This window comes from Danio rerio, chromosome 10 (assembly GCF_049306965.1).
Source record: "Danio rerio strain Tuebingen ecotype United States chromosome 10, GRCz12tu, whole genome shotgun sequence".
Lineage (NCBI taxonomy): Eukaryota > Metazoa > Chordata > Actinopteri > Cypriniformes > Danionidae > Danio > Danio rerio.
Genome location: NC_133185.1, coordinates 38897704 through 38912372, shown reverse-complemented (window position 1 = coordinate 38912372; position 14669 = coordinate 38897704). Strand labels below are relative to the sequence as shown.

Genomic DNA, 14669 nt, shown 5'->3' with positions numbered 1-14669 from the left:
AATTGGAGACCCCCTCAAATGTTACACGTTATTTTTTATGTATTTTTTTGTTTTAGAGCAACTTGAGAGTGAGGAATTAAAATTTACAATTGCAATATGTGGCTATTCTTGATTTCTGACTGGCAAACAAAAGTCAATGGCTTCCAAAATGCATGATCCAACAGGACAATTTCCAATGGAAGTTAACAATGGTTCAAGATGCTAAAATTGGAGACCCTGTCAAATGCTACACACGCTCATTTTGACTTTTAGAACAACATAAGGGGGAGGAATTGAAACTTATGTTCACTATTGCATATGTGGCTATTCTTGAAGTCTGACTGGCAAACAAAAGTCAATGGCTTCCAAAATGCATGATCCAACAGGGCATTTTCCAATGGAAGTCAATGATGGGTCAAGATGCTAAAATTAAAGAGACCCCCTCAAATGTTACACATTAAGTAATTTTTTTTTAGTTTTAGAGCAACATGAGGTTGAGGAATTGAAATTCACGTTCACTATTGCATATGTGGCTATTCTTAAAATCTGACTGAAACTGGTTCATTATGTTCAGCTGGTATCTATTGTGACAAAAGGCCTCTTCAGCCAGCCATCAGTGAGCTTTCTGTGAGGTTCATGGTCTTACAGGCATCTGACACACCTGTTCAGATCAGCTCTGAAAAAGCAATCATCATTTTCGCATGCGCACACTCAGCAGAATCTTGTAATATACTCCCCGTTTTTAGCTTTGGAATAGGAAAGGAAAGGAGAATGCAGCTCCAGACAAAACACAAGACATCATTACCACACTTCACACCACAAATCAAACCTTTGAGACAACTAAATTGTCTTCTAAATGACTATTCATTTTCCCTCCAAAAGTGTCCCTATCCAAAGTATCTCCCGCACTGGGTTTCTTTGTTTTGTATCCTCTTCATGACCGCCATTTTAGAATACTGCGTTATACAATGATTTCTACATTCTACTAAAGCCTTGTTGAGACTTTATCTTTACAACTTGAATCTGTTTTTGTAGTTGGAGCAGAAAAAAACATTAATTTAAAATGTTTTTTTTAATGAATGTTAGTTTAAATAATAAAAAACTAAATTATTTTGGTCAAAATTGTAATCATGAGAAACTAAATGAATTATCAGATGACCATATGACTAAAAACTTTATGAAATATATAAGAAATTGAACATTATTTACAATAATATTAGCTTTAATCCACAGCCTGGTCAAACAGTTCTCGGTGCATATGTATATGTAGTCCGCTCACTTTTGATGAGGAAAAGCAAAAGTGCACTTGGACAGTAGGTCAGGTAACACAGTTTGTTGATAGATATTCTCTTTCTTCATCAAAAACAACCAGACTACATTCGCATATGCGCAGAGAACTGTTTGACCAGGCTGTGGATTAAAGCTAATATTATTCTAAATAATGTTCTATGTCTTACACATACTAATCATTTTGCTTCACAAGACTTCTGTGTGTCATTAAGAGCCAAGGCTATTGATTTGCACTCGTTGGTATGTGTTTATTTTTAATCTAAAATCTATCACCATTCACTGCCATTATATGAACCACCACGAACCACAGATTCAGCTAAAAATCTTTAAAGTTCGACTGAAGAAAAAAGGGCTCCAAGATCTTGGATGACCTGTGGGTGAGTGAATTATCAAGGAATATTCATATTTAGGTAAACTAAGCTTTAACTAAAGTGAAACATTCTGCTAATGGACAGTTTGAGTGAATGTTAGATTTTGAATAATACATTAAACATGACCACTTGATTTAATGACTTTTCCCCTGTTTCTATTATTTTCTGTTTAATTGCTTCCTTTATTCAGATTCCTTAACATAACTCGTGGGTTTCAACCCTAGAAGTTTATGGTGTGTCTCCAAATACTAGTTAATAGCTATACTGTAGATATAGGAAACATTCAAACGCTGAACTACTATACTAAACTAGCAACTATAAATGACTAATGGTGTTTTTGGAAATGCAACGCAGAACAAATGTAATAATTTTTAAATAGATAATTTGTTGTATTATATGTTAAAGCAATATTGTTTTACAGCACTTACTGCATCTTTCAAAAGCTGGGGGTCAATCAAATTTTTATTTTGAAAATATAGTTTCCTTATTTCATTTAACAAGAATGCTTTAAACTAAATAATTAATTGAACTGAACAACTAAACTCAATAATATTAAGCTTTGCAACTTTCCTTAAAATAAAAAATATATAAAAAAAGGAACTAAAAATAATAAAGAAATAATAAAGAAACAAACTAGACTGATTTCTGAAGGATCATGTGAGACTAAAGGATGGAGTAATGATGCTGAAAATTCAGGTTTGCCAATCTATTACAATTTTACACGTCAACGAAAACATTTATTTTAAATTAAATTTGTTTTACAAAGTCACTGTGTTATTACTGTATTTGTAGTCAAACAAACGCATGGGTAAGCAAAATAGCCATCTTTTAAAAATGTTTTAATGTTTTTAATGGTACTATATATAGTATATATATATATGTATATGTATATATATATATATATATATATATATATATATATATATATATATATATATATATATATATATGGCACCATTTCATATTCTGTTTATTTAACACATTGAAGTAGACAACAATAAAAAGCGATCACATGCATCAGTGCTAGTACAATCACAGCCTGTGTAAAAGTGCTACCAAAATAAACAGATTCAAACAGAAGAAAATAAGAACTAGACTCATATTCAAAAACAAAAAATCAGTAGGCATAAATTATGAAAAGTATGCATGTAACATTTCCCCGGCAGTGTGAACAAAGTCCTATTAACTTAGACAAACACTTGTATTTCTTTGCAGTCATATACAGTATATACGCTGGCTTTGAATGCGGACCATCCCAGCGGTGGTTCCGGATGATTTGAGCTGCTGGTTTAACTAAGGTCTAATTAAAACCCAAAATGATCTCTTTCCTGATGCTGATGCTATCCGTCATCATCCAAATCCACCCTTCCCCCAATTCCAGCATCGCTCACGTAGGCACGCTAAATTCAATTCCCTTTACATCTCGAAAAACATGACACTGATCCTGACAGCCCATTTTTCAAGCACTCTAGCTACCAATCAAACTCTTTAATGTACATTTTTAATGTGGAGGTAACATGTTATGGCTTCCTAAACCCATAACATCATAAAAAGAAAATGAATAGGTATGAAACCACCACCAACAGCCACAAGTTTCAACGAAAATCCCCAACCGCTCAATGCTGAAGGCTACCAGAATGTCTTAAAACACTGTCACGGCATGACATCATAGAGTTGTGTCAGCTGTATCACTGTCACAAATTGCAGGGTATTGACTTAGAAAATACCAGAAACATGAGTCTGACGTCCTGCGTGTGAGGTAAAGATGAGAGTTTACACCTTGGCAGTACTTTAAAGGCTAGTTTAATAAAATCGCACATTATAAATCATGACTGCCATGTCATAACAGATCAAGACAGCGGTCTGTCTCGCTATCAAAGAATGAAAACGAAGTAGTACCTTCTTTGATGATGGTGGGTCTTTTTCTCGGCTGGATCTTCCTGAACTTCCCTTTAAAGTCAGCCGGAGCGAACATATGCATGGAGAGACTAGCCATCTGAACCAAAACAATGCCATCTCGGCTCTGAGTCTCACAAGGATCCAGTTTGCTGTCCACCACAACTCCAGCACTACCGACATCCTTCACTGACATATCCAACAGAGAGACCACTTTCACCTGCTACCGATCAGCATGGACTCAGATCTCCATAGAAGCTCAGAGAAGTCTCTTGCTGGTGATTTTCTTCCTCTTTCCATACATGAGCTTTCAGTTGTAAGGGTAAATCAGAGATGTGCGAGTGCTGAAGCTCTCTGTCTGCTCTCACAGGTCCAGGCTGTTTAGCCAGTTACAGCAGCACGTCTGAACGGGGCAGGTGTTGGATTACTCAACATGGACACGCCTCTTTGTGAGTCGAGGGTGGAGATTTTGGAAGTAGGGGAGGAGAGACGGGGCAAAGTGAAGAGTGTGTTTATTTTAATGTGATTCAGGTTGAGTGTTTTAGATACGCTGTCATTTGGTGGGAGAGAAAGTAACCCATCAAATAAACTGTCTCTGGTTTGCATTAACTTGTTTTGTGTCCAAGGTGTTTTGAAACAGTTGCCAAGGTGCAGAGTCCCCTGGGATTGACTCCCAAATGCTATGTGCTCACAAAACAAACATGTCTTTTACAAAAATCAGAAGCAGAATACATTACCTTGTCCGCAGCAAATTGGTTTTTATAAAGTCGTAAGGAATGGGCCAGGGTGGAGGCCTTGGGCGAGGGTGTTTATTTGGACCACCTTTTAACAACATTAAGCTAACAAACAGCCACACTGTTCACCATCCTGCAGGCGTTGCTTGATTTTTGGAGTAACCTTTATGAAGGCCAACATGGAACAACTACCGTATTCTCCATGTGTCTCTGGCTGAAAGTGCTGATGAAAATGAGGGAAAGAGAAACAGAGAGACTGACCGCTCCCTCGAGAGAACACAGAACAGCCCTTTTCTTCGATAAACAACATTTTGAAAAAGATCCAAAGAGGGTCAGTATCTTTTCCCAAGGGCCGTCCCAGGCCTGCAGAACTAATGCCCAGCAAACATTTTTTGTTTTTAAATGATGTCTTATAGATGTCTAAACAGCCGTCTCTGCTAAAACAAAGCTAAATTTGGGCTGTCAGTAAAAAACCGAATAGACGTCTAAGAACAGGCCAAAACTAGACTAGTCGTCAAATAAACAGAAATGAATGACTGCACATATAAAGTCTGTCTAATTAGTCTATTTGACGACTAGTCTACTTTTGGGCTATTCTATTAGATTTTCACTGACAGCCTAAGTTTAGCCTTGTTTTAGCTAAGCTGACTACATTTAGATGTCTATTAGATTTTTACTGACAGCCCAAGTTTAGCCTTGTTTTAGCTAAGCTGACTACATTTAGATGTCTATTGAATGCCTATTAAACACAAAATTGTTTGCAGGGAGGCTACTTAGCCTTTAAAAAAATAGTTTTTTCCAGGAAATAAAGTAACAGCTTTCTAAAAAAAAAGTAATGACTTGAGCACTGTGTAAGCATATGTTTACATCATAACGATATACTAAAGACTAAAAGGGTGTTCCTTTACATTACCAGTGTTGTCAAAATAATAACCCTTCAAAGAGATCCAGGAAAATAACTAAAAGCACTGTACAACGCTGAAACTTTTTTCAAAATATGCACTAGTGGTCAAAAGTTTGGGGTCAGTCGGATTTTTAAATGTTTCAAAATAAGCTTACCCTGCTCACCAAGGCTGCATTTGCTTAATCAAAAATACAGTACACATTGTAAAATTGTGAAATGTTATCGGACTATAAAATAATTGTTCAAAGATAGTTTTTATTTTAATTCATTCATTTATTCCAGTGATTCTAAAGATGAACTTTCAGCTTAATCCAGTCTTTAGATCCTTCAGAAATCAATCTAATATTAATTATTATTGTTATTATTATTAATATTACTAGTTATGGTAATGGTAATAAAAGCAATAATGACTATTATATACAATAAGAAAGCAGTTATTTAAAATTTTGATAAATATTTAAAAATTTTTTACATTTAGTAAATGCCCCCTTGATGAACAGCATAATTTCCCTTTAAAATAATAATAATAAATAAAAAAAAACAATAAAGAAAAAAAACTGACCTCAAACTTTTGACTAATAATGTAGCTTTAATCAGGACACCAAAATACTACTGTTGAGTAAAAGAATTACCAAAATACCCAAATCCGCATTTGTATGCTTTGAGCTTATTTGAATAAATTACAAGTTAAAAACAGACAAAATGAACAAATAGATTGCATCAGTTTGCAAATATCTAAGAGAGTTAGGATATTATGGTGGTGGGCTCTTCTAAATGAGTCAGGTACAATCACTTAAAATCCAGTAAAGCACTGAAAAACACTTAAAAAAAAAAATTCAAAGATGATTCCTCGGATTTAATAATTTTTTTACTGTTGTAAAATATTTATTTGTGTTGACTTTAAACAAATGAATTAAGTTGAATGTTACTAAATTTAATTTGTTTGTTTAAATTCAACCCATATACTGTATGTTTGCAACAATTTTGCAATTTTGAATTTTTTTTAGTGTATTTTTTGCTAATAATACGCAATCTGTTTTGCTTGCCCAAAAAATCTGAAATTGGTTTTCCAATTTAATAAATTTAATAAAAAATGAATTGAATTACACGATATTTTAACTTTCCACAAACACCACAGTATAAAAAACACAAGGCAACTCGACGCCTGTTACATTATTTTAGATATTCAATGTAAAACATGTAATACGTGTATAGAAGCCAATTTAAAATGCCATATCAACCTCCAAGAAATATTCTCTGTCTGATAAGTCTATTTCAAAAAACTTATGAATTAAAAATAAAGCAATTGAAACACCCTGCTAATATTATAACAATACACTAGCATTGTGAGGACAAGCACAAACAACAGTCTCCATGCACAAATAATCCTTTCATGAAAATAAACTTGATTAACTTGTGAAACAACCCCCCAGAATCACTTTAGAAGTCGTTCGTACCTCATAACAACAGTATAGCAATGCTCTAGCATGGACAAGATTACCCTTTTCAAGCCTGAATGACATGAATACAAACTGAATACACATTACCACGTGACCTAAACACACCCAAACGGTCATGTTTACACCTAAACGACTGTGTCAATGTGTCTCACTTACAATCAAGGCCCAAAACAAAGGCCATGCAACCAAGAAAAGTCATCATCGCTTTCATCAAAAATGTGTGTCGTCTTTATGTAACGCAGATAAAAATACAAAGACCACGACACCCACCCAAAAATAGCACACCTAATTGGCGCAGCCTAATTACAGGATATAACCTAGAACTCCAGATTGCACACACACACACACACACACACACACACACACTAGAGTGATAGCCACATCAAGGCAGGGTTTGTGTTTATGCACTCGCCAGTGATCTTCAGATATCACATTCCTCAGATGGCAGTAAGGACTGGTCTGCCAGAAGAATGACGCCACATGAACATGCTGTCCAGAAAGAAAGGCATTCTGACACAGCGTTAAGTGACTTTGTGAAGTGAACCGTCAATATTTACCAAATTTGATGCATTAACTTTGTCTTGTTTTCTCTTTTTTAGGTCGATCCTTTGTAGAGCAACTGATATTGAGTCGTCTACCGACTCTTGATCTTAAGGGCACTTTGAAATTGTCTTCCATTGATTTGATTCCTCTCAACTATTGGCACAGCTTTATGCATTAGCGGTGTTGAGTTTCAAAAGGTCTTCATTAAAAAGCACTGAAAGCAGTGCACAACTGTGATTTAGAAACCGTGAAAGTAGCATGAATGTTAAATGGAAGATTTATTTTGTGTAATGTCTAAGATTTGATGGAGAAAACTAAAAAAACGATAGGATAAACCCCCAGCTTTTTCACTATAAACGTTTATTTTAAGCAACGTGAGAAATGAAGTGTGAGGCTGCCCTCTTGAGTTTGGTAGTGGTACCGTCATTTTTATGTGGACAAATAAAAATAAAAATAATTTAAACCAAAATATAAAAGTTAAGAAATTTAATTTCAGTGAAATATAACATTGTGTTTTATATAAACATTAAAGATTTAAATAAAATTAATTCAATTGTTTCAGTAAATAGGTTTAATATGTTCATCAAGATTGAATTTGTTTTATTAAAACATTTTCAGTGTTACGTGATCCTGCAGAAATCTTTCCAATAAGCTGATGTGGTAGTCAAGAAATATGATTTCATTCAACGTATTCTTCCATTCTATCATTTTTAATTTTGGGATTTATAATCAATGTTAAAAACCAATGTAATGACTAATATTTCTGTGGAAGTTTTTTTATTAAACACATCTGTCTCCACTGTTGCTTTTGATTCATTTAATCAATCATTGACAATCAAAGTGAATTCATTTTAAAATAATAATATCTAACTGTACACAAATCTTTGAACAGTAATATTCATTAATAATAATAAATCCTCATAATGGCTTTTAAATCCTATAGTGTACTAAAGCATAGAATTGGACTACAAATATGTTATTTTGTATAAATGCAATATTTGGTCTATCAAAAAACGTTATATTTGAAGGATTCGTTTCTCAGCATTGGTAAACTGATGTTGTTTAAAATACAAACAATATTTTAATAAACACTTGAGTAAAAAATTATAACTATAAATAATATATAACTAATATTACTGCCATAATATTATTAAAATAAATCCATTCTCTGAAACAATTGCTTAATTTTGTTTCATATTGTTAACTAGCATTAATAAATGGAAAGAATAAACTAGAATTGTAGCCTAAATAAACTCTTTTTTTCCCCTCATGATTCTGATGTAGTTCTGAATTAATAATTGTGTTTTGGTTTGTTTTTCATTTAACATTTCCATAAACGGATTTAAAAAACATTTGGTCTTAGTCCTAAGAACATTTTAATAATCATATTTGTAGTAATCTGCAATAAAGGTTTTCTATGATTTTTACATAAATAATTAAATAAAATAAACTAAGAATCATGTATCTTGCTTATTAGCCTGCAAACCATAACAATGAACCAAATGAAGCAATACGGACGCAAATAAAAATGAAAAACAATGCAGTGTTGCTATGGCTATGTTTTTTTCCAGCTTTTACTCCATGGTTAATAATTCATGACTTGAGCATTGAAAAACAGCTAAAATGGGAAGACAGACGTAGACTGAAAAAAAAGGTTGTTCAAACTATACTTAAAATGAGCTAAAACAACACAATTCTAGATTTGTTTTTGGAGACAACTTAACATTTATGTTTAATTCACTTAGATTTGTCAAGTTGACTTAATTTGTTTGTGTTAGGACAAAATGAATGATTTTTTTGAATGAAAAAAATACTAATGCTTTCCTTCTCAGACCTTACACACCTGAAACTTGCCTACAGCACTTATTCATTGTTGCTCTTATAGTTGTGTAAAATGCTTCCTTGTACTCATTTGTAAGTCGCTTTGGATAAAAGCGTCTGCTAAATGACTAAATGTAAATGTGTGGAACCCTGCATTGTTTACAGTATGGAAACAGCAGGTGAAGCATTGAATGGCTCTTGACTAAAAACTAACAAATCACACTGGCTTGTGGATCTAAAATTACCAGTCAGACGCTATAACATAGAAACCACTGACCAGCAAGATAACCAAGACCATTTCTCTAAGATTACATAACGCCTATGTGGGTTGTGCATCACACATTCAGTAAGATCTCTCAGTAACAGTGAAATGTGCTTTCCTGTTCCACTACAGACAAAATGTACAACAAAGAAAATGAAACAGCAGTGTTTATTTGTTATTCTTTATTATAATAATTATATAATTTTTTTATTAAATATGTATTCTTTATATATTATATTATTTAGGTTTAATGTTTATTTGTTTTTTGCATAGCAACGCCATCATTGCAGGAATTACATCTATACGTCAATACAAAATACCAAAAAAGCAAAATAAAATGAAAATTCAATACAAAGTTACACAAATAAACAAACAAAAACGCATTTCTACATCAAGCTATTCGTTCACCACCAGCATTCTCACATTAAAGATCAAAATGGTTAAAAAGCAATTTACATATACAATTTATTTTTGCAATTTATAGGTTTTTATTGAATCATACTAGGCAGTTCATTCTGCTGAGGCTACCACTGAAATATAAAAGAAACCATCAGATTTAGACTAAGACGAAGGAAAATGAATGAAAGAATGAATCATACTATGCCAAATCATCATACTGGCCGTTCATTAATGTGCCCTTTAATATAAAAATGATGCATATGCAGTAATAACGTTTCCATGATGAGTTTCTTTCACTAATTGCAGATCAGGATATGAGCTGCATGACTCCATTATACCATAACACACACTAAGTGCCAACTAAAATCTAATGACCTCTAAATATTGGATAAGCATATATATTACAGATTATTAGCATGAATGGCAAAACCTTTCATACAAAATGGTTTCAGGAGGTGAATGTAAATATTTACGAACCCTCGAGTAAACACACATGGTTCAGAGCAATGAAGGGATCAATGCCGGCTGTCCGCTTTTGTCTGAACTACATGAAATGAATAAAGCACACATGCAAAAGCTGTTTCTGACTGGCGATGATGGGTAAAAGATAAATAAATAAAATAAATTAATTATTATATACATATTATTATTTTGCCATCACTTTTATGGCTAAGAATAAGTTCCTGGTCTTAAAAATGAAACATTTCAACATAAACAAAGGAGGCTGAGAGAAATTATCATTTTTTTTCATGGAAATTTCAGACGGCACTTAAACGGTTTTGTATCTAAACTCTACAAATATATATATATATATATATATATATATACAAACACACACATTTGAAGTCAGAATTATTAGCCCCCCTGAATTATTAGTTAAATTAGGTTAACTAGGCAGGTTAGGGTAATTATGCAAGTTATTGTATAATGATTGTTTGTTCTGTAGACTATCAAAAAATATATATAGCTTAAAGGGGCTAATAATTTTGACCTTAAAATGGGTCTTAAAAAATAAAAACTGATTTTCTTCTAGCCGAAATAAAACAATAAGTCTTTCTCCGAAAGAAAAATATATATTATCAGCCATACTGTGAAAATATCCTTGCTCTGTTTAACATCATTTAGAAAATATTTAAAAATGAAACAAAAATTCAAAGGGGGGCTAATAATTCTGACTTCAACTGTATACATATAAATCCTGAAAACAACAATTGGAGATAGAAGAAACTGACATAATGCAACAAAATAAGAGCTTCAAAGGTCTGAAACCACTATAAAAAAGTTAGCTTTGTCTGTTACTATATAATAAGCATAATAAACATTTTTTTCAAATCAAAGTTGGATTTTAAATTAAATCATCTATGTACAATAGGATCTAATAAATGCCACATATTTAAAAAAAAAAACCTATTTGTGAAATATGTTTAAGCCTACACTAACAACACCTAAATAACAAAAAGAACAAATTAATTAATAATCTAACATTAATTTTATAAATAAAATAAAAAAAAACCCATTATTTTTTAAATTAATTCCAAGTATAATATTTATAGATAAACAGGATAAAGAGCAAAACAAAAGTTTTCTCTGCTGGATCTTTCTGAACTTCCCTTTAAAGTCAGCCGAAGCGAACATATGCATGGAGAGACAAGCCATCTGAAACAAAACAATGCCATCCTGGCTTTGAGTTTCACAAGAATCCAGATTGTGTCCGACAGAGAGATCACTTTCATATCAACAGAAAGAAAAATAATGTTTTTGTTAAACCATTCATTCATTCATTTTCTTTTCGGATTACTCCCTTTATTAGTCAGGGGTCGCCAAAGTGGAATGAACCACCAACTTATCCAGCATATGTTTTATACAGCGGATGCCCTTTCAGCTGCAACCCAACACTGTGAAACACCCATACACTTTTACATTTTTTCAAAAAAAATATTTAGCTTACCCAATTCACCTATAGCGGATGTCTTTGACTATGGAGGAAACCGAAGCACCTTGAGGACCCCCACGTGAACACAGAGAGAACATGCAAACTCCACACAAAAATGCTAACCAGCCGGGGCTTGAACCAGCAACCAGCTGTGAGCTGAGCATGCCACCCACTGCACCACCGTGACGACTTTGTTAAACCATTTATTCTATTAAAAAAAGATTCACTATTTATCTTAATGTCAGCATTATTCCATAAAATGATTTTGTGGGGTGAGAAATTGTGGTTATAAACCAGTTTCCAGGCTAACATAACCTGTTAAGAGGACTTAGCAAATTTAATAGGTAATTTACTAATGAGGTAATTTACTAATGGGGTAATTGCATTTAATAAAAAGGCCACCAATCTTTAAAAAAAAAAGAATAATCTAGCATTGTTTTTTGTTTTTGTTTTTATGTAAACAACAGAAAATATAAATTTAAACATGACATCCAAATAATACCGCAGATTTTCACAGATTTTTAGCCCATCATTGATTCTGATTATTTACTTGTGTAAATGTGTGTAAATTCATATTTATTACATTTTTTAATTCATTTCAGTAATATTATTGACTAATATGAAAATATTTATGTGATTTATTTACAATATAGTTTGTACAGTAATATTTGAGTCTTTTAGCAGAGATATTATATGAGAGACTTGCTTTGTTAACCAAAAAAGTGGATTTAAATGGATTTGCATTGTAAACATTAAATAAAAGTTACTCCCAAATACTCCCAAAATCATTCTGCATAAATCAGTAGATTTTTAACATAATTCTGCGCAGAAATAGCAAAAAATGTCTGTAGATTCCGTCTGGCCCTACTAATAACATAAAATAAAGTAAAAATACAAACAGACACCTTTACAATGACAATATAACTAAGGGGTTATTTAACCTAACCAATTGACAGCAAGTTTACTATTTAATTAACTTCAACTCCTTTGCAACTATAATTGTATCTTGACATTGCTTGCTATTAATATACTAGAGCGAGTCTATATGTAAATAAAATTTATAATAGAAACCTTTAAACAAGGTTTAGAAATATTCAATACATTCATGAATATGAAATTTACAAAATAAAATAATCTAGCATTGTAACAACATCTATCCGCATGACGTCATCTCAATATAATCAATCCCAAATATAAAAACAAAGGCTATTGCCAAACTTCTACGTGCTCGACGGATTTCACATATATTAACCACGTGTGGTTCATCGGTATTGCTCGGTACTTATATAACATTCAGAACACAAACAGCAACATGAACAGAGTAATTAAATAATGACAAAAAAATCTGTCACGACTCACCCCGTTTAGACAAAGGAGGATGCGATTGTTGCCATGCAGAATATAAAACGGTCCAGTTTCCTGCAGGTAGCAAAACATAACATCAGTAATGAAGAGCGTCAGCAGTAGATGTGCTTCAAAAGCGCGTGAACTGTAACATTGTAAATAATGAAAATATTCAAGTCACGCGCATGATTTTAGTGTACAGCAGGCGCGTTCAATAAAAGCTGCACGAGTGATGCCCAAAATGCTGTCTAGGAAGGAAGCACACTAGGTTTGGAGCACAGCCACTATTAACGTTACGTTACACTGTTGTTATTATCACAGCAGAGTGAGCAGACATCAATCTCCATCAATCAGCATGTATATAAATTACATACACTCCGTTAACCCACAACGCTAATGCCATGTAGACGGCATAGTATTTCTAATTATGCACCGGACAAATCTGTTGTTGTGTTTGTGTTAACAACACACAAGCAAACACAATCTGTGCTGGTGGTCTGGCCTTCCTCGCGGCGTCTCCGTTAATTTGTTTTAGCGGTTTCTCAAATGAAAGCCCACTGATGGAAACACGATTACAATTCACACGCCCTGAAGCAACAAGCAAAAAAATACGCCATACCTTGTGTGTTTGTGTTCAGGAGTTTATATATTCATGTCTTCATCCAGGCGTCGTCGCTGAATTCTGTTATTTTCACTTCATTTGGTCTCGCGTCTCCTCGCATCGGCTGACAGAAAAAGACGGCCGCTGAGGATGGTGCGGCTCCGCCCATAGCGACCAATCAGGGGGCAGATGTTGACCAAAGAGGAAAAAAGGAATGCGCTTATTTGCTGAAGCGCACGTCAATCTGTTTCCTTTTATCCATTTGGTTTGTGGAAGGATGGAGAGATGCTGCTGGAGACTGACAGGTGCACAGGCGCAAAAAGCCCAGACAAAAGGCACTAAATGTAACAATTTTAATGAAAGAGGACAATTTTTATTAACACTGACTGTGATTTTCATTGAAAATATCTGCTAGTGCAGTCTAAAAACATAATATATTGCTAAATATAAGAAGTAACAGTTATATTTTTGTGTGCTGTCTGCCTTACCTGCAGATGTGTATGGCATTAGGATAAACAAGCAAGAAATGAACACTATTGCAAAAAAAAAAAATAATAAATAAATAAAAAAAAACTACATTAGGGAAAAATATGGGCAAACAGAGCTGTTAAGGATAAAATAACATTTACATTGAAACATTTAACCCAATGGTTGGGTTTGTTCCTATTTTGAAAGGACACAGATTTTAATATTTAAGTGTGGTTAACAGTTTTAGAAATTAAGATTATTAAAATGTTTTTTGTGTAAGAAGTCTCTTCTCACCTACTTTACAGACCATGATGAGGCATTTAAACAAAAACAATGATCCCAACGTATTACTTGTTTTAAGCTTTTAATTTCTAGAGCTTCTGAGAATCCAAAAAGAGCCACATATTGATAAATAATGTTATGATAGTTGATTTAACATTATGCTATAATTGAATTGCCTCTTTTTAAGGATTTGAGTTTGACAAGAAGCAGGAAATGTTCATGGCCAATGACATGACCACACTGAAATGGTCTATAAGCAATAAATGTACTCATTAAATAAAAAAAATTAAATAAAGAAATATATATATATTAATATTTCAATACAATTGTAGATGTTTCCTATCTGAAAATATTTTTTAAAAATTCATTTATTTGATGATTT

The 14669-nt window shown here is 33.1% G+C and overlaps 1 protein-coding gene across 5 annotated transcripts in view; it reads right to left on the bottom strand.

Annotated features, from left to right (window-relative positions):
* The window catches only part of fryb (furry homolog b (Drosophila)), a 117431-nt gene extending 103737 nt beyond the window's left edge, over nucleotides 1–13694 (bottom strand). For 4 of the 5 annotated variants that reach the window (XM_073915000.1, XM_073915002.1, XM_073915001.1 and 1 more), the window contains exon 1: nucleotides 3540–3902. In XM_073915000.1, the coding sequence (XP_073771101.1) occupies nucleotides 3540–3732 (193 nt within the window). In that variant the 5' untranslated portion in view covers nucleotides 3733–3902. Of the gene's footprint in view, nucleotides 1–3539; nucleotides 3903–12951; nucleotides 13012–13555 lie in introns of those variants that run through there. The other variant, XM_073915006.1, reaches the window with a different exon arrangement.
* Between the last annotated feature and the right edge of the window lie 975 nt (nucleotides 13695–14669).